This window comes from Gobio gobio (genome assembly GCF_949357685.1).
Source record: "Gobio gobio genome assembly, chromosome: 2".
In the NCBI taxonomy this organism is placed as follows: Eukaryota; Metazoa; Chordata; class Actinopteri; order Cypriniformes; family Gobionidae; genus Gobio; species Gobio gobio.
In genome coordinates this window covers 55,947,883-55,968,981 of record NC_137098.1, presented here as the reverse complement: position 1 = coordinate 55,968,981, position 21,099 = coordinate 55,947,883, and the positions used below count along the sequence as shown (strand labels likewise).

General features: G+C 36.2%; 3 protein-coding genes across 3 annotated transcripts in view; 2 read left to right on the top strand and 1 right to left on the bottom strand.

The window, feature by feature from the left end:
* Positions 1-2,117, top strand: part of adamtsl3 (ADAMTS-like 3) — a 211,021-nt gene extending 208,904 nt beyond the window's left edge. The window contains exon 31 of the mRNA XM_079802035.1: positions 1,453-2,117. Within this exon, the coding sequence (XP_079658161.1) occupies positions 1,453-1,571 (119 nt within the window). The 3' untranslated portion in view covers positions 1,572-2,117. The remainder of the gene's footprint in view (positions 1-1,452) is intronic.
* An 872-nt stretch (positions 2,118-2,989) lies between these two features.
* On the bottom strand, positions 2,990-9,457 carry saxo2 (stabilizer of axonemal microtubules 2). Its single transcript, XM_079802065.1, has 4 exons — positions 9,331-9,457; positions 8,526-8,705; positions 8,079-8,281; positions 2,990-5,256 (listed from the first exon to the last, which is right to left on the bottom strand). Exons 1-4 carry the CDS (start codon positions 9,366-9,368, stop codon positions 4,283-4,285), a joined length of 1,395 nt encoding a protein of 464 aa, XP_079658191.1. The 5' UTR covers positions 9,369-9,457; the 3' UTR covers positions 2,990-4,282.
* An 81-nt stretch (positions 9,458-9,538) lies between these two features.
* efl1 (elongation factor like GTPase 1) overlaps positions 9,539-21,099 on the top strand; it is a 158,346-nt gene continuing 146,785 nt past the window's right edge. The window contains exons 1-8 of the mRNA XM_079802056.1: positions 9,539-9,572; positions 10,689-10,789; positions 10,894-10,961; positions 11,873-11,957; positions 12,047-12,180; positions 12,355-12,492; positions 14,872-15,089; positions 16,132-16,255. Of these exons, the coding sequence (XP_079658182.1) occupies positions 10,699-10,789; positions 10,894-10,961; positions 11,873-11,957; positions 12,047-12,180; positions 12,355-12,492; positions 14,872-15,089; positions 16,132-16,255 (858 nt within the window). The 5' untranslated portion in view covers positions 9,539-9,572; positions 10,689-10,698. The remainder of the gene's footprint in view (positions 9,573-10,688; positions 10,790-10,893; positions 10,962-11,872; positions 11,958-12,046; positions 12,181-12,354; positions 12,493-14,871; positions 15,090-16,131; positions 16,256-21,099) is intronic.

Sequence of the window (21,099 nt, the reverse complement as noted above, 5' to 3'; positions counted from 1 at the left end):
TACCTTGAGTTGTCTTTTGACTAAAACTAGACTAAAATGATGTGACTTTTAGTCGACTAAAACTTGACTAAAAAAAAGATATGTGAATGACTAAATATGTCTAAAACTAACAAGGACATTTGGCACAAGACTAAGACTAAATTAAAAATAGGTGACAAAATGAACACTAGTCTGGCACGTTGCCCTAAGTGCACCTGCGCCATGTGCTTCAGACCATGCGCTCAGATCGTTAAAATAGGGCCCATAATCTCTGACGTTTAGATCCTCTATTTATCAAATGTCTTTCTGCTATGCAAATTTACAGAGTTCACCAAACTTCAATCTGATATGCAGCAAAAGACAACATTTCTTTGCAAAAGTTTGCGGTTCTGGTCTCCCATGTTCCCATGTGTATAGATGTCAGTGAAGCACAAAGTCCCAAAATTCATTACAATAATCTTTAAATTTCTACTTTGTTAAGACTGTCTTAAAAACTAGTTTGACTAACCAGCAGCTAACCAAGGGGTAATTAGTCCTTTTTTCCATTCAAATCATACCAAAATACCCTGTTACATAACTGACTTAAAAAAGTTATGACCAGTCTTAAAGAAAAAATATAGATGACTAACTTTTATGACTAGTCTAAGCATCTTATACAACTGGCCACAGGTGGACGAAGCAAGACAAATCGGTGTTTAACAGCTATAGTGTGTAGTTTAGCACTACTGACCAATGTATTGACCAATCATTTAGCATCCAAGACCTGAACTGTCTATTTTATTTTATTTTATTTTTTAGAAAGCAGGTTCTGTCTCTCTACAGTAAATAAAAAAATCATTAAATATTTAACCTCAATGAAAATATATGAATAAAAATAGTTATAGTTATTAATAATGTTTATTAATAGTAATTAACAAAAATAATATACTATTATTACTATTAGTTAATAATAATTAAAGACGTACCAAAGGCTCAGTCACACTTTAGTTTAGGGTCCAATTCTCACTATTAACTAACTATTAACTATGACTTTTGCCTTAACAAACTCCTAATTACTGCTTATTAATAGTTAGTAAGGTTAGTTGGCAAATTTAGGGATTGGGCAGGATTAAGGGATGTAGAATATGGTCATGCAGAATAAGGCATTGATAGCCTTATTATGTGTTTTATAAGTACTAATAAACAGACAATATCCTAGTAATATTAATGCAACTAGTTAATAGTGAGAATTGGACCCTAATTAATAATAATAATTCGTTTCTGTTAACTAGTTATTTCATTCATAGTTAATTCAGTTTAGTGTGAAAAATGTATTCATTTAAATGACGGCTGTTTTCTGTTTTTTTGTCTAGGTTATGTATTAATATTTACATTTGCATTATTTGCTGATTCATGAGTACATTTTGAACAATTGAGAGTATCATTTATCAAGTTGTATTTTAAATAACCGTTGTTTCGTGTGTGTTTCTCTAGATGAGTGTACGGACAGAACCCACTACTGTCCTGTGGTGAAACGTCTCAAGCTTTGCGCTGTGGATCTGTACCGGCAACGCTGCTGCCAGACCTGCTCACAGGACACTAGCGACACCTAGTGAGCACCAGAGGCGAAACTAACAGATGCCCTTTTCAGTCACCGCACTGATTGTCTCTCGTAATACAGAATATTGTTTAAATCGTGCAAACCCTTGGACACCTGGAGTGTGTGGACTAAAAGATGTCTACTGGTGGCTGACGAGTGTTTTCTGGACTACATTTCACTGGATGCTTTCCCACAATCATCAGACGTCCAAAGAGAAAAATCACTTGATGAGATTTGAGACTTGTCTCTTTACCGGCTCAAATTTGATCTTGCCCTGAAAGTGATATTGTATGTGTATTAATTTAAGAGACATGCATTTTTGCTTGTGGATCTTGAGGACAATCTTATTGGACCATTCACCTATGTGAAGGAAATTAAAATAAAAGCATCTTGAGTGTACATAATGCACTGATATTAATAATATCAGTAGTACACAGCTTGGAGTATTAAGAGTCAAAAAACAAAAATTCAGAGCCCTACCAGTCAACATGAATTGCTGTCGCGACACATTTTCCTTCTTCAATCTGAATTTGATACTTCAGAGTGAAACAGGATATTCAAAGAAAAATGTAGGGCTGGGCTTCATTACAGCTAAATCCATTAGGACTTGATTGGATGGTGAGTCGTGTGGTCAGAGGGGCGGAGTTAAAGAAGTAAAAAGGATTTTGTGAGGTGCTTCTCAAACGGAAGGCCGCCAAAGGCCGTCTCAATTTGAAGGGTCCTTGGGAGGCAGCCTTAGTTTGGCGTCCTTCATTCAGCTCATTTTGAAGGAAGCATCGAGTGTATCCTTCACGTCCTTCAATCACCCACAATCCTTTGCACACATTCCAATTCATGAAAAAGAACTAACGGAAAACGAGGCAGCACTGAGCTTACCTGAGTTCGTTATAAAATGTAAGACAAAAAATAATGTTTTCGGAGATGAAGGCATAAGTTATCTTTTGTTTTGATGTAAATTAATCACTAAACTGCCAATAATGTGCAACAGGGAAACCACAGACGATTGTCATTCACTGTTTTGCATAAATAGAAAGCCAGTTAATATAAGATTTTTAATACAAAAAATATTTTTCCAAAGCTAAGTTTAAATAGTGACCCTGGGGGCGGGAACATGTGACGTAGTTATGCCTTCCATTTGAGAAGCACCTGTGATGTCAGCCAAAAAGGACAATTTTTACAGAGGGGGAGCAAGGTGTTGTTGTTGTTGTTGTTTTTTTATATATATTGCTATTTTGATTTTATATATATATATATATATATATATATATATATATATATATATATATATATATATATATATATATATATATATATATATATATATATATATATATATATATATAATAATTACATTTGGAATAACATGCACTATAAATTGTGCACATTAAGAGCAGTAGCATGTTTTAGGAATGTAAAAAGAGTTCAGTTTTTCATGTTGACTTTATTATTAGAAAATGTGTTAATATGGGTGTAGAATGAATGACAGAAAACCTGTTGACTGATCGAAATGGCCATAAACATCACATTTCTCCAGCCGTCTTTTAGATGTACGTTTTGTGTTCCAACAAAGTGCTGCATTGTAAAATATGTCTTGTATATAATGTGTTTTTAAGTGCAATATTGTACATTGAGTGTAGAAAGTTTGGATTTTATTTTCTTACATCTTGGTTTAGTTTGTCTTTATTATCCATATTTAAGATTAAACACAACACAGACCTACGTACTTATAGCACCTGAAGTGGATTTTCCATATCTCTAATATAATGGTTTCCTACTGGCCTTTATGCATGCATTTTAGTCACATCAACAAATGTTGTACATAAGCCACTCACATAATTTATCCATGAATTTAATCCATTGCATCTTATTGCTATGTGGAGAAAGCATCGCTACATGACGCTAGTTTTGGTATTCACGTCAATATAGCAAACAGTCTATGTGATACAAATACAATAAAATACAGATTTACCAATCACTTTATATATCTTCATAATTTTTTATCCCTTTTTATTCTATATTGTGGGTAAATACAATCAAATGTGTAATGTTTAAAGTGTGCTTTATGTGGTTGGCTACACTTTCATTCAAAAGGCTGCATTTATTTGATCAAAAATACAGTAATATTGTGAAATACTACAATTTAAAATTCATTACTCCAGTCTTCAGTCACATCATCCTTCAGAAATATAATTGCTAAATTTCTGTTTTAAAAAAAATCTTCAGTTGTGCTGCATAATATTTTTGTGGAGACTGATACTTTTTTTCAAGATTCTTTGATAAGTAGAAAGTTTAAAAGAACCACTTTTCTTTTTGTGAAAAAAAAACTTATTTTTTGTAACATTATAAATGTCTTTGCTGTCACTTTTGATCAATTTAATGTTTCCTTGCTGAATAAAAGTACTAATTTTTAAAAACGCTATAGTAAAACGGTGGTGTATATATGAATATTGTTGATTTTATGTCAAAAACTGATTTAGATAGATTGACATATTATAGTACTTGCACTGCATGTTTCATATCCTACGTAGTTATATAGCAGTTTCATCCTATTGAAAATAAAAAAAAAATTGCATAATATGCATAATCAGTTTTCTGAAAGGTAGTTTGACCCATTGACCCTTTAAATCGTAATACATTACGATTCCCCATAGGATTACAATAATTTAGAGAGATCATATTGTATTCTAGTTTGCATCACCTTTTATAGAAATAATATGATGACTTTCAGTAGGCTGTCAAGACCATTTCCTTCGGAGTCTCGATCATGTCAGCGGACGACATCTTGCGGAAGAAACGGTGGCCTTGATCATCGCAATTATCGAAAACAAACCCCGGTGGAGACTCGAAACTGGCTGGACACATGCTGATCTTCTTGGGCGTGAACTCTGTGCGGTACATGGTCTCGTTCTGTAGGGGAGCATCAGTCCGCAGTGGGGCATTTTGGGGCTTGAAGCTGAGACTAGGCTGGGCGTCATGCTGGATGAAATGGGCCTTGAAGGTGGTCAGATCTTCCATTTTCCCACTGGCCCGCTGGATTTCCTCTTGCTTCCGGATCACGCTTTGACGTTGCGCCACCCATGGCTGGAAGTCGTCCCTCATGGTGGTGTTGCCCTGGAAGGGTTTGGAAGACTTTGTGGGAAGTGAGAAAGGTTTGGCGGAAACAAAGGGTTGGATTTGGTGCTTGATGTAGTCGGTGTGCGAGGTGGTTGTCATGTCCATGTGTGCCGTGGGACTTGTGTACTCCACCGATTTCTGCACCTGCCGGAGGGAGACGGGCCACTGCTGGAAATGGTCACGGAATTCGGTGCTGCTTTGGAAGGGCTTGCTGGAGGTCACTTTGAGCGGCTCGGGCTTGCAGCTTTTGGGCAACTGACTCGGCAGGCCTAGGAAATCTTGACGGTGTGTAGTGAGGTCCTGGAAAGGAACATTGCTGGGTTTGTACTCTTCTGGCGGTTTAAAGTAACGGGCTTCTAGAGCGTGTGGGACATAAGAGAGCTTGTTACTGGTCATGTTTTCAAAAGGAGCATCGGATAGCTTGGCCATGTTAGAGGGCTTGTAGCTCTCGCGTGGCGCAAGGCCTCGGTGGACGAAATCATCTTGGAATGTGGTGGAATTCCCAAACTTTGCAGTAGGGGGTTGATACGTTGTGTCAGGCTTAGTTAATTCCCGTCTGCTGATCTCCCACGGACGAAAATCCTCTTTAAAAACATCATGCAAAACTTTTAAAACAAAGGCACTTAAGGCCCGTTCACACCAAGGATGATAAAGATATACAGGTGCATCTCAATAAATTAGAATGTTGTGGAAAAGTTCATTTATTTCAGAAATTCAACTTAAAAGGTGAAACTAATATATAGATTCATTACATGCAAAGTGAGATATTTCAAGCCATTATTTGTTATAGTTTTGATGATTATGGCTTACAGCTTATGAAAACCCTCAAAGTGTCACACTCTAATCAGCTGATGAATCCAAAACATCTGCAAAGGGTTCCTGAGCCTTTAAATGGTCTCTCAGTCTGGTGCAGTAGAATTCACACTCATGGGGAAGACCGCTGACCTGACAGCTGTGCTGAAAACCACCATTGACACCTTCCACAAGCCTCAAAAGGTAATTGCAAAAGAAGTTGGATGTTCTCAAAGTGCTGTATCAAAGCACATTAATAGAAAGTTAAGTGGAAGAGAAAAGTGTGGAAGAAAAAGGTGCACAAGCTGCAGGGATGACCGCAGCCTGGAGAAGATTGTCAGGAAAAGGCCATTCAAATGTGTGTGGGGAGCTTCACAAGGAGTGGACTGAGGCTGGAGTTACTGCATCAAGAGCCACCACACACAGACGGATCCTGGACATGGGCTTCAAATGTGGTCAGAAGCGTCTTTCCTGGGCTAAAGAAATAAGGAACTCGTCTGTTGCTCACTGGTCCAGCCCTCTCTTCTGATGAGAGCAAATTTTGCATCTCATTTGGAAATCAAGGTCCTGGAGTCTGGAGGAAGAATGGAGAGGCGCACAGTCCAAGAAGTCCAGTGTGAAGTTTCCTCAGTCTGTGTTGGTTTGGGGAGCCATGCCATTGGCTGGTGTTGGTCCACTGTGCTTTATTAAGTCCAGAGTCAATGCACCCGTCTTCCTTCAGCAGACAAGCTTTATGGAGATGCTTACTTCATTTTCCAGTAGGACTTGGCACCTGCCCACACAAAAAGTACCAAAACATGGTTCAATGACCATGGGATTACTGTGCTTGATTGGCCAGCAAACTCACCTGACCTGAACCCCAGAATCTATGGGGCATTGCCAAGAGAAAGATGAGAGACATGAGACTGGACAATGCAGAAGAGCTGAAGGCCGCTATTGAAGGATGGTCTTCCATAACACCTCAGCAGTGCCACAGGCTGATAGCATCCATGCCACGCCGCATTGAGGCAGTAATTCATGCAAAAGGGGCCCAAACCAAGTACTGAGTACATGTGCATGATTATACTTTTCAGAGGGCCGACATTTCTGTTTTTAAAATCCTTTTTAAAAAAAATTGATTTCATGTCAAATTTTCTGAGATTTTGAATTTGGGGTTTTCATAAGCTGTAAGCCATAATCATCGAGATTATAACAAATAAAGGCTTGAAATATCTCACCTTGCATGCAATGAGTCTATATAATATATTAGTTTCACCTTTTAAGTTGAATTACTGAAATAAATGAACTTTTCCACGACATTCTAATTTATTGAGATGCACCTGTAGTTCTAAAAATCATTCTTCATATTAAAGAATAGCAGAGTTCACACCACAACTTATAACAATAACGGCACCGAAAAAAATATTTAATTGAAATTACTTTCAAAACAATTTTATCCAGCTGATGAACGATAAAAACATTGACAGCCAATCAGAATCCATCCTGCTGTAACAAGCTAGAGCATTTAAAGTGACAGACAAGCACACACTTAGATATTGTCCACTGGTGTGGATGCTAATCTTTAAAGTTATCTTAATCTTTATAGTTAATATAGTTATCTTGTCGTTCTTGGTGTGAATGGGCCTTTACTATAATAACTCCTTTTTCTGCATTTCACTGTGTACTGCAAATATTTTTGGCTTTTTATGAAACAGTACTATTCAAAAGTTTGGGGCCAGTAAGATTTATTTTTAAAGAAGTCACATGATCCTTCAGAAATCATTGTAATTTGCTGTTTTGGCGCTTCTTATCATCAGCGTTGAAAACAGCTGTGCGGCCTCATATTTTTGTGGAAACTGATTTTTCAGGATTCTTTGATTAAAGCTACACTGTGTGATATTTTCCCCCATCTAGTGGTTAAAAGGTATATGACCATCCAGTGAATTTTAGTTTCTGTTCCTCTCAATTCCGATTTCGTTTTAACTCCTACGGTGGCCGATTTAGTCCAAGATTAACATGGCGTCCAGTTCGACCTTGTCCACATTCGACACGGTGCCATCGAGTGTTAAAACGCGAAAGGCCAAGCTTGAATTTACGGGTATGTCCCTCTTTGGCTAATGCACTTTCAAGATGGAGGGGCAACATGGCGACCCGCATTCGAACCCCTCACCCGTATGTATTTTCAATGGCATATTATAAACTTTCGAGAATACTTTATTACTTGAAAGAAGTAAATATACATTAATGAGCACATATATTTTTGAAAGAACTAAGTGTTTTTAGCTAAGAATAAACGAAAAAAGTTACACAGTGTAGCTTTAATAGAAAGTTAAAAAGAAGAGCATTTATTAATGCATCATTGGCATTGCTGAAAAAAAGTATTATAATTTTTTTTCTAAATAAATAAAATAAATGAAATCTTACTGACTGCAATCATTTGAACGGAAGTGTAAATAGTTTGTTGTGTTGCACTGTATAAAAGTGTCTGCTAAATCAATACATTTAAATATAGTTGATTTCACAGCAGATAGATGAGGTTGCTTCAGAAATGCTCCATTTGTTCAGTATGTAATGTATTCTGATATGCTGAGAATCAGAAAGCATCACATGACCTAATTGACCTAAGTGTCATTACCTTTATAGGTGGGTATGGTGACCAGTTGTGCATTCATGGCATGTACTCTCTCTTTGGGGCGTGTCGGAACAAATGGTTGCACTTCATATGGGTTGAAGTCTTGTTTATAGGTCGTTCCTAAGTCAATCTCTCCAGGCTTAGGCTTGTACTCGACCTGCTGCCTCCCAGGGCGACGGGTGACCATATATGGGATATAGTCCGTCCTGAGAAAACGGTTAAAAAAAGGTGTTCTGGGTTATATGAAACATATAAATGCCACTTTGCACTTTACACTTTGCATGTGAAAGTGTCAAAAAAATCCAGTCCAGTCCAGTGAATTGTTAATGTATAAAACCATGATTGATTAAATGCATTGACAATGTTAACACTTTACTGTAAGTTCATTTTTAATGCAAATTGTTGAATAACTCCCTCAAGTGTAATTAATATCTCAGTCCCAGGATGTACCTGGAAGTCGTTGTTCCGTCCATCATGTCCTGATGAGCTTTATACTGCAGTTGGGGCTTGAGGCTCTTGGGACGAGTGTGACCTTTATAGGCAGGATACTTCTCAGAGTACTCTGACAACACATTAGTCTGACTCCCTTTCTTGAAAAGTGTCGTGGGCTGGTGTGTGCAACGGTGACGGCTGAAGATAATGGAGAAGAATTTTAGGCATAGGGGTTTAAAAACAATAGATGCTTCTGAGAAGACATAAACTCATTAATATGTCTTTCACAAAGAGATTCATCTCAGTAAGTTACCCGCAGTACTTTTACTGAACATGTTTGTGTAGTCCAGGGTAACTATACAACAAACTCTGTCACTAAAGCCTTAATCCTACACACACACACACACACACACACACACACACACACACACACACACACACACACACACACACACACACACACACACACACACACACACACACACACACACACACAAATACACACTTGTTTTCTCCATATTAATTGAAATTAGATAAGTTACTTGATATTTTCTTCACCATGTCCATAATAATTATGCAATGATTTAAAATGGAAAGCACAAAACAATAAAAGAAAGAATATATTTGTAATTAAAATGTATTAAAACAAATTAAATGTTAAAGTATTTGCACTTTTCTGTCATTCAAGATTAGTTTGTTCCATTAACGTTACTTGATATTCCTTCTACCACTTACCCATCAATTATTCAAAACACCTTCTCGGGCTTCAAAAATGACTACAGAAACAAACAAGCAAACACAAACAAGCATACAGTACTCTTACCCACAACTGCACATCTTACAGATACAGAGCCGAGTCATTTTCGTCGAAATATTGAGGAAAAGGACGTTTTTTTCCCCCAGTCGCCACTCGCTCCTTACCTGACGTTGCAGAATAAGCGTCCCGTTTCCCCGGCAACTGCTGTTTGCAGCGTCCTGGTGATGACGCAGCGTAACGTATTACGTATGACGCCTGCGACGAATACGCATTACGCACATTTGCGCTTCCTGGACTGGAAGGTACATGTGAGTATCTGTTGTCATTTCTCATGCTGCTGATGATAAAGTTTATTCAGCTAAAGGATCTTTGCTTTTTTACTGGGATTTACTTTTAAGTGTCGCGCTTTTATATATGTTTGCGATGAATGTTCAGTTTGTCTAATAGTCAGTCAGTCATAAGTCATACCGTTAGTTGAATAGACATTATGGAAAGTTGCACCTGCTTGTCTTAAATGAGTCTCTGAATGAGTGAATCTGAGAAATAATGTGCTGAAATCTATCAAAACACACACGGGTTTGGTTTTAAAGAACGACATTTGGCAATGGGTCGACTTTAAACCACATCCTATACCATAGAGAAATAATTTGGACACTTGCTGTAGAAAATTGCTGAAACAAAATGTCAAACCAAAAAGCATTTAGAAGACAGACGGAACAACACGCACACACACTCACACACGCACCCACATGTATAAGAAGTCTCTTTTGAATGGTAGTGCAATGTTGCAAAGGCTTTCTATTTCAGATAAATGCTGTTCTTTTGAACGTTCTATTCATCAAAGAATCCTAAAAAAAAAAAAAAAAATTCACACAACTGTTTTCAACATTGATAATAATAAAGAAAATGATTCTCAAGAAATACGCTTCTTGAGAAGCAAATCAGAATGATTTCTGAAGGATCATGTGACTGAAGACTGGAGTAATGATGCTGAAAATTCAGCTTTGCGTCTCAGGAATAAATGACATTTTAAAATATATTCAAATAGAAAAGTTATTTTACATTTTAATAATATTTCACAGTATATTTCACGGTCTTTTTAATCAAATCAGTGCAGCCTTGGTGAGCAGAAGAAACATTAAAAATCTTACCGATCAAAAACATTTGAACGTCAGTGTATATTTAATGACAACATCAATTCAAAATAGTTGATGAAATTGGGATGTCTAGGGGATAAGACCTGTGGTTACTGTCCTGAGAACAACATTTGTATGCTGATGCCACTTCTTTTGATATGTTGTTATAAAATGCAGTGGTATTATTCATACATTTTAGTGTCCAAATGCTTTTTCTGGTTTCTGTTAAATTAATGTATTTGTACTAATGACGAAGTGATCTTCATCTTCTGTGCTTCATCTTCATAGAAAGTCCAAAATGGGTCTCACAAGTTTGGAGAAGATAATTGCACTGCAGAAGAAAACGTCACAGATCAGAAATCTGTGTATTCTTGCTCATGTAGATCATGGTGAGTGTAAAGTATGCTGATATGTGTCAGATCTTTCAATCATCTACCTCAAAATCTTACCTCAAACTTACAACTTTGTGTTTGTAAATGTGTGTTGCCCATAGGGAAGACGACATTAGCCGACTGTCTGGTGGCAAATAATGGTATTATATCCAGTCGTTTAGCAGGAAAGGTAAGTGGACCTAAAGAAAAATGATCAGTGACTACACACTAACAAATGACAAACTTTTTTTTTCAACATATTTTGTGTTAATCAAAATACGATAGAAATTCAAATCAGATACAATTTATTACAATAAAACTCTGACAATGACAGCTATGTATTTTGTCATACATATCAGTGTTGCTGTTGATAACTAAAACTTTCCTTAATTAAAATAAATTATAAATAAAATAAAATAGAAATATTGGATGAAAAACAAAAAATTAAAAAACTTGATCAAAAATTGGAAATAAACGTAATATGAAATAAATGTCGAATTTGAAGTACTAAAAATTACTAAAATAAACAGAAATGAAAATACATTAAAGCTGAGTACAAATATCAAAAATGTAATAAAAATGACAAAATCACATAACAAATTACTAAAACCTAAACTAAACTGAAAATTAAACATATAAACAATTATAATATATGCTATTTTATAAATAAATACATATATGCTTAAATAAAACATCATATAAAGATCTAGGTTTCACTAACCTTACAAATGTGTAGTTTTAACTCATTTGAAGTCAAACATCGTCATCTGCAGTTCAGTGAGTGAGTCATCTGAGCTGATTCAGACTAATGACTCCTGGCTGTAAGCCATTCAGACTGTTTTGCAAACTCATTAAAACTCATTAAAAATAATAATTAAAAATAACTTCACGAGCGAGCGATTCATGTGCAAATTGCAGCTTGTGTAACACTCTATTATTTTTTTTGTGTAGTCAGCATTTCTGTGACCTTTTTTTTGTCTGACAAACAGTAGGCTTAACTCCAACCATCAGAGGGAATTAATTGTTTTGCTTAATTAAAAAAAATTTAAATATAAAAAAATTTAAATACAAAAATGTGCCATTTTCTGTCTGTTCTTGTAGCTGAGATATCTGGACAGCAGGGAGGATGAGCAGATCAGAGGAATCACTATGAAGTCCAGCGCTATTTCATTACATTACACAACAGGTAATGCCATTCCGGTCTGTAGATTTACTGATTCAACACCATGTATTGCTGTAAACTTATGGTTAAGAACTGTATCTTTGTCATTGCAGGAGGAAATGATTTCCTCATTAATCTGATCGACTCTCCCGGTCACGTGGACTTCTCCTCGGAGGTGTCCACTGCCGTCAGACTGTGTGATGGGGCCATTGTTGTTGTTGATGCCGTCGAGGGAGTGTGTCCGCAGGTATCATTCATGACTTAAATGTGTGCTCATATATATAATGTATATGTTACAATTTTATTTCTTGAATTTTTAATCTGGTTGTCAACAATAGCCGTGCTGTGAAAATGATGTCTCAGATCTTTAAGCTCTGCACCACATCATCCTGTAACAGCATCTCGTTCTTTTCTGCTTTAGACACAAGTTGTTTTACGACAAGCTTGGCTGGAGAATATTCGTCCTGTTCTCGTCATCAACAAAATCGACAGGCTGATTGTGGAGCTGAAACTCACTTCACAGGAAGCGTATGCTCACCTACAGAAAATATTAGAGCAGGTGAGTCAGAGCCCCAAAACATGGCTGAAGCTCTGGAACACACCATTGAAAATATGGATTTTGTGTGGAAGGAGTCATGTCATGGTTTTATGAGATTTTTATTTTGTACATAACAGGTTTCAGGGTGACCTATTTATATTTATGAAATAGAAGAGAGTTATTGAATGACAATATACACAGATCAGGCATAACATTGTGACAGGTTAAGTGAATAACACTGATAATCTCTTCATCACGGCACCTGTAAGTGGGTGGGATATATTAGACAGCAAGTGAACATTTTATCATTTAGCGTTAGGATTTGAGCGAGTTTGACATGGGCCAAATTGTGATGGCTAGATGACTGGGTCAGAGCGTCTCCAAAACTGCAGCTCTTGTGGGGTGTTCCCGGTCTGCAGTGGTCAGTATCTATCAAAAGTGGTCCAAGGAAGGAACAGTGGTGAACCGGCGACAGGGTCATGGGCGGCCAAGGCTCATTGATGCTCGTGGGGAGTAAAGGCTGATCAAACAGACATGCTACTGTAGCTCAAATTGCTTAAGAAGTTAAACAGAAAGGTGTCAGAATACATAGTCAGGGCTCTATACTGCGACCAAAATGGTTGCAAATGTGTACATTTTTTTGATAATGTGCAAGTTAAAATTTCACACGTTCGCATTGGTGCAAGTGCATAATGTTCAGGTTGTTTTGGTACCTGGCTGCCTGGCACATGTACTCCATTAACCGTACGATCACATCGGTGTTATTAGAACGTTCAGTGCATTCAACTGCTAAATTCGCATGTGCTTTTGCACTTTGCCTGGCACTGAGCCAGAGAAAGACGAGCTCAGCGCTTGTCGTTTATCACAACTATTCAGTATTTTCAACCACATGAGGTTTATTTTATGTTTCATACATTTAAATACACATAAATACACATAAGTACTAGCAAAGCAATACATGTATAGTTTGTAAAATACATGCTGTCAATGGAAGCGGCAATAACAATCAATTCAAATATAAATGAATGAGGTTTTTATCATATCAGAAACAAATTGTGTAGTAACTATAAAGTTTACTCTTTTCTTCTTCCTCTTCACCGGCCACTTACTTTCATGTATTTCGGGAGAAGTGGATGAATTTGTGTTGGAAATCTGACAGATCCGATTCTCTGAAGAGTTTTTTTTTTTAGGCTACCTTACGAAAGTATTCAAAAACAGACAGGAATACAACTAACACGGCGGCCTCCATAGATCAACATATTATAAATCTAATCATTATGCAAAACCAGCATATACAAATCAGGGGGGAATCAGTTTACATTTTGAGTTTGATCTCTATGAAGTGAAGCGTCAGATTCAGCCTCACTCCGGAGCAGCTTTGCTTGTCGGTTGCACCTCATAAGGTGTTGTTCAAAGTTAAAATAATTTCCTTGGTTCCAGAATGATCAGTGTTTTTAATTGAATGGTCTACTCACTACTGGTGTAACTATGTAACGGCACTGAAGTCGTTGATAAATTATATAAACCAAAAAAGTAGTGCTTTTAAAAGTTCTTAAAAAGTACTGGAATTTCATTTTACAGTGATTGTACGAACCCTGATATGAGGTATAAAACCGCATTCTGTATAAAATGTAAACTTTACTTATACTGTAGAAAATTATTGTTTATTTATTTATATATATATATATATATATATATATATATATATATATATATATATATATATATATATATATATATATATATATATATATATATATATATATATATATATATATACACATAGTGTGTATAGATTTTTTTTATTTGTATAATTTATATCAGTAGATTCTTTTCTTTTTTTAAACATACTTTGCTGATACATTTGTGTCAGCAAGGACACATTAATTTGATCAAAAGTGACTGTAAAGACATTTATAATCTCTGTTCTCTGTAATATATGCTGTTCTTCTGCTTATCAAAGTTTTTAACACATTGATAATAATAAGAACTGTTCCTTGAGCAGCAAATCAGCATATTGGAATGATTTCTGAAAGATCATATGACAGTTTTATTTACATGAAAAAAATTACATTTAAAATATAATCAAGTGAAATAATTAATTAACAATATTTAAAAAATAACAGTTAATAAAAAATAAATGTAATAATTTTTAATTGTAATAACATTTCACAATAAAAATGTTACTGTATTTTTCTTAAATGTTTCTGCTTTCAAAAACATTTGTGTTTTTGCAGTTGTTTTGGGGTTGATGAGGATGTTTTGAGTTCTGAAAGTTACACTATGTTTTCATAGTCCATAGATCAGGGAAGTTTTGATTTTTTATAGTATGACGTGTCTCTGAGCGATGTTTCTGGACAAAGATGAAACTCTATGGCTATGGTTCTGCCTATTCTATAGGTGAACGCAGTTACCGGCACGTTATTCACCTCTAAAGTTCTGGAGGAGCGAGCGGAGAAAGACACAGAAGCTCAGAGCTGCTGTACAGAGAACGACAGCGGAGATCAGGTGTACGACTGGAGCGCGGGTTTAGAGGAAACTGATGACTCTGATCTCTACTTCAGTCCTGACCGGGGAAATGTGGTATTTGCCAGCGCTATAGATGGCTGGGGCTTCAGGTACGTGTTACACTTTCTGAAACTGAGGGTGCTTTCACAATTGTTTTGAATGATTTTGTCTAATGCTTTTATTAATGGCAGCTTACATGATTGGCTTTTACCCTTTACATCCTGGCAGTGCTTGTAGTACTTACAATGGCTCACAAGATGGCAATACTATACTAGATTTTAACATCAGGACTCCCCACCCTTCTAATGTATTGCACATTTTTGAGGTGTTACATAACTGTGGTTTTAGATACTTGAAATAAGTGCTAAAGTACTAATACGACTGGTGTAGGTGGACATTTCTAAAAGCTGAGCAAACAGAACAGAGCACTCTGGTGAGCATGAGGATGTTTTTGCCCCAAAGCACACCACATTCAGAACATTTTATACTGTAAAAACACTCCAGAGTAAAGTACCAATTTGCATTTTTAAGATCAAATGAATGGGTCACCCAAAAAGTTGGTCATCAATCATTTAATCACACTTGTGTCGTTCCAAACGCTGTAGTATGCTCTTACTTTAGTGAAACAAAAATATGTTGTTAGACAATGTCTGAGCTGCTCTTTTCCATACGAAAGTGGAATGTGACATGCCACATATTATTAACCAAAATCAGGGAACCATGAATGTGAAAGAGTTGATATTAACTTAAAATCTTATGGGGTACTTCAAGTAAATATTATTACAATATTATTAGTATTAGTATATCTATTAGATCATGTGATGTTTTATTTGACTTTTATTTTATCATACTTTAAAAAAAATTCTATTAAGCACATGCCACAGACCAGAACTTGTGTCTGATGATGAAAGCTAATGATATCTTACTAAATATAACTCAACATTGGATAAAAACAGTGTGGTGTTTAACATCGCAGCTGTCTGCGAATATTCTGTTACATGTTAATTATCAGATGTCATATATTAGAGACATTGTTAAAATCACAGACCTCTTTTTGAATGTCATTCATACAAATAAATCGGATGGAATAAAATGACAAATGACAAGTGCAAATAATAGTGCTGAATTGTATTTTCTGTAATGCTCTGACAGAATCCATCAGTTTGCTGAGATGTACAGTCAGAAGATGGGCATTCGCTTCTGGGTTCTGCTCAAGACTCTGTGGGGCGATTTCTACCTCAACGCAAAAGCCAAAAAAATCATGAAGGGAGCTAAGGTATAGTCATTTCTGTGAGATAAAACACACACACACACACACACACACACACACACACACACACACACACACACACACACACACACACACACACACACACACACACACACACACACACACACATATATATTTGTAACATGGAAATACATTGTTATGTGGTATATTTTGAAACATCAAATATCTATTATTTTGGATAAATATCAGGTGCAACATGGCAAATTTTCTTAAGGAAAACAAATCTCTTAACTAATGCTGTAAACTACGGGAGTTAGTTACCTACTAAGCTACATTAGCCTTTTATAATATTGAAGGTAAAAATTAACTGATTTGTATACAAACACTTAAAATGCACTCAATGATGTTAATAATAATAAAGTTATAAGAAATATAACATTTAAATGGTGGCTGTCATAAAAACTTGACAGATTTATTCAAACATGCATTAAATATTGAAGAACATTTACGATTGAATATGTAATATGGTGCATATATTTAGCGAAATGCTCCTCTCTAGAGTTAATTTTTCTTGCTGACTAATGAGTTTATGGACGCTGGATATGGTTTTTCTGAGGTAATGTGACGTTACATGACATTGTTTAATACATGCTGTTTTACTGATGTCTTTCCGCGGTTGAAACACTGATTGAGCAATTCCATGTGACATGATATGGATTTTGGTAAGTTGTAATCTTTTTTTTTTTGTTACTTATTTTTTTATTTTGAATGTTCTTCAAATCTCCTTTTACAACAATTACTTGCACTCAGAAACAATATCCTTTACAGGGGATCATAACATTCACGCATCCTTACATGTATGATCAATTCCGCAGAAAAATATTTCCAAAAGTACAAGGAAAAGAAGAAATAAGATATTATTAACAACATTTAAAATAAACAATTTGAACAAACCAAACATCAACTTAAAACAAAACATGGGTTGTATTCAAGTTCCCCTGGCAAATATAACCAGTTAATTCTAATGGTCCTCCATCACCATCATTAATGGTGCCCATCTTTCAATAAAAAGTTCCCTCTGTAATCTCAATGAATATGTAATTTTTTCCATAGTGTAAATATTTCTCAAAATTGTTAGCCATTCAGCTTGGTTTGGTGGCTCACTCTTAAGCCATTTTATTGTAATTGCTTTCTTTGCTGCTATCAGCAATATCTGTAATAAATACATATTTTTCCTACTGTGTATCACAGCTGGTTTAATCCCTAGGATTGCTATCAGAGGGTCTCTTATCAGGTCAACATTCAGTACTTTATTAATATATGTAAAAATGGATTTCCAAAAGTTATCCAACAAAGGGGATTTCCAAAAAATATGTGAGTGAGTAGCCATTGTCTCTCCACACCCCCTCCAACACTGACTTGATTGATTCGGATTCATTTTAGCCACAACTTGTGGTGTTCTGAAAAATCTGTTATTTATTTTCCATTGAAATTCCTTCCACAAATTGGCGTTTGTGACTTTATGAGCCTGAGTACATACCTCCAACCAAACTTCTTCACTTATATCGAGCCGTAGCTCCCTAGTCCACTTGTCTTTCACATAGAATGAATTATCTCTTGTCATTGAAGCAATGATTTTATAAACATTGCTTATTGGTTTCCTCATATGTTCTCCACCCTGAATTTTTAATAAATACCGTTCTAAAAGGGAGGGCTCTATTAATCTGTTCCAGTTTGGGTGTTTCAGTATGAAACTCCTTAATTGTAGGTACCTGAAAAAGTCTGTTCTTGGTAGTTTAAACTCTATTCTCAGTTGTTCAAATGATTTGAAGTTGTTATTACTAAATAATTGGTGTACATAATGAAGGTTCAAAAGTTTCCAGTTTTTGAATCCTGTATCAAGTCTCAATGGAAGAAAATCTTGAATATAAGTAATTGAACTCAAAACGGAGAAATCGACTGTTAGCTTAAACATTTGTTGTATTTCCTTCCAAGCTACGCATGTTATGTTCGACCATTCTCCCAAAAGTTCTCTGGTGGATTTAAGCCTATTAAAGGGGATCACTGACAAAGGCATATCAGGACTGTAACTTTTTTCTATATTGAGCCATCTTGTACTTGTGTCATCTGATAGCCACACTATCATTGCACGTAATTGTGACGCTAACCAGTAGTGCTTCAAGTTGGGTACGCCTAGACCCCCTTTAGTTTTTGCCAATTGTAAGACTTTATATCTAACTCTGGGTATCCTACCCTGCCATATAAATCTTGAGATGAGACGATCTAAAAGACTAAAAGTAGATTTAGGTGGAGAGATTGGTTGAGTTTGAAAGAGAAAGAGGAGCCTTGGGAGAACATTCATCCTAACAGCTTCCACCCTGCCTATTAAAGTAAGGGGAAGTGTATTCCAGCGGTTCAAATCGTGCTTAATTTTATCTATTAATTTAATATAATTACTTTGATATAAACTAAGGTCAGGGGGTATATTTATTCCCAAATATCTAATTCCCTCCCTGGGCCATTTAAATGAGAAAGTAGATTTCATCTGTGGGGAAATTAAATTGTTCATGGGGAGTGCTTCTGTCTTAGTCACATTTATTTTGTAACCTGAGTAAAATCCAAAGGTCTCAGTACATTTCATTAAATTTGGAACAGATTTTGTGGGATCTGAGATATACACAATTACATCGTCTGCGTATAGTGACAACTTGTGTTCCTCTCCACTCACTTCAATACCACTAATATCTGTGCTATCTCGTATTAGCTGTGCAAGGGGCTCTATACTAAGGGCAAAAAGAAGAGGCGAAAGAGGGTCCCCCTGTCTGCAACCCCTCCCCAACAGAATTTTTTGTGAGAAACACCCATTTACCCTTACTGACGCTTTTGGAGATGAGCACAACAGTTGGACCCATTTAACAAAGCCAGGACCCAGACCGTATTTCCTCAATACACTAAAAAGGAAAGGCCAGGAGACACGGTCGAATGCTTTTTCTGCATCCAAAGCCAATGCCATACATGGCACTGGTTTAGACTTGGCATAAGACATAACATTCAGTAGTCGACGAATATTATCAGACAGCTGGCGACCAGCAATAAAGCCTGTCTGGTCTGGGTGCACTAGAGTCATAATAACTGTTTTAAGTCTTTTTGCCAGTATGGAGGTCAATATTTTGCAGTCCGAATTTTGAAGCGCTATGGGTCTATATGAACTGCACTCTGTAGGGTCCTTTCCCTCCTTATGAATAACCGAAATTATTGTCTCTTTCCAGTTTGGTGGGAATTCCCCCCTTTCAAATGCATAAGCATATGCTTTCTCTAAAATAGGGCTTATATCGTCTACAAAGGCCTTATAAAATTCATTACAGTATCCATCCGAGCCCGGACTTTTGCTGTTTTTTAACCCCTTGATTGTTTCTACAATTTCTTCTCTCGTAATGCTTGAGCTTGTGAATCTTCTCCTGATAATTTTGGCAGGTTTATGCTTTCTAAGTAGGCATCAATTTTTTCAAATTCTGTACATGTGTCCGTATTTGAGTACAGTTTCTTATAAAAAGTGGCAAAAGCTCCTGATATCTCATCTGGCTTATACAGAAAGGGCTTATCTGGGTCGTTATTTTTAATTTTCTGTACAAATGTTAGGCTCATCTGTTTTTTTAGTTGGAATGCTAATAATTTACTTGCTCTACTCCCATTCTCATAATAGCGCTGTTTTAGAAATCTTAAATTTCTCTCAGTATTATTTGTGAGCAAGTCTCCCAAGGCCCTCCTGGCTTCCTTAAGTTGAGTTAGATCATTTGTAGATAGTTGACTTTTATGTCTCTGTTCTAACTGTTTAATTTGTTCTTCAAGTTCTTTACGTTTGGCTTCTCTAAGTCTCGCCTTAGCTGATGCAAATGAAATTATCTTTCCCCTCAAAACTACCTTAGCCGCCTCCCACAAGATCACTGGTGACATCTCACTCGTATCATTAAAGTGAAGGTATTGGTCCAATTCCGCCTTTATATGATCTCTAAATGCATTATCATTTAGAAGTGAGACATTTAGGCGCCATAGGCTTGGACTATAAACCCTACCCAAATCCCAAATCAAACTAACTGGGGCATGGTCACTTAAGGTTATGTTATGTATTTTACAATCTAGGACTCTGTAAGACTCATTTTTAGCAACAAAGAAATAATCAATCCTGGAATATGAGGAGTGTGGGTTTGAATAGAACGTGTAATCCCGATCTCTTGGGTGTATATGTCTCCATGCATCGATCAGACCCATATCCTCCACCATTTGCTTTAGAATCCTACTGGTCCCTGAAAGCGTGGCAAATGATGATGGGTTTTTATCCATCCTATTTGACAAAATGCAATTAAAATCACCTCCAATCAAAATGATTCCTTTAGCTTTTTCTATAATCATTTCACAAATTTTCTTAAAAAATTTAGGATTGCTTTCATTTGGAGCGTAGATATTCAGCATAGAGACATTCACACCCCAGATGGACCTTTTTACCAGAATAAATCTCCCTTCTTTATCCGTAATTTCTGAGTGTAAACAAAACTGCAGTGAACTGTGCAACAATATTGCCACTCCACGCCTTCTCCCTGAACTATGAGATGAAAAATACACTTGGCTGGCCCATGACCTTTTAAGTTTCATATGTTCAGAGTCTGATAGGTGGCTTTCTTGTATAAAGGCTATAGTACATTTAAGATGTTTAAGTTCATTGAGAATTTTTTTCCTTTTTATGGGGTTATGTAAGCCCTTAACATTATAGCTAATTACTCTTATGTTAATCATCAATTAATCTGAAGTTCAGCGACGGAGCGGGGAGAAGTGCTGCCGTTCAGCTCGACGCCATAACCGGAAGCCAAGTTGTAATCTTTTAACTCACTTTC

Excerpts from the sequence above, each read along its gene's own strand:
- saxo2 (XM_079802065.1), bottom strand. The coding sequence starts at position 9,368 with ATGACTCGGCTCTGTATCTGTAAGATGTGCAGTTGTGG. Across the intron at positions 8,282-8,525 it reads GACGGAACAACGACTTCCAG|GACGGACTATATCCCATATA; the intron begins GTACATCCTGGG and ends CCGTTTTCTCAG. Across the intron at positions 5,257-8,078 it reads CACCATACCCACCTATAAAG|AGGATTTTCGTCCGTGGGAG; the intron begins GTAATGACACTT and ends ATGTTTTTAAAG.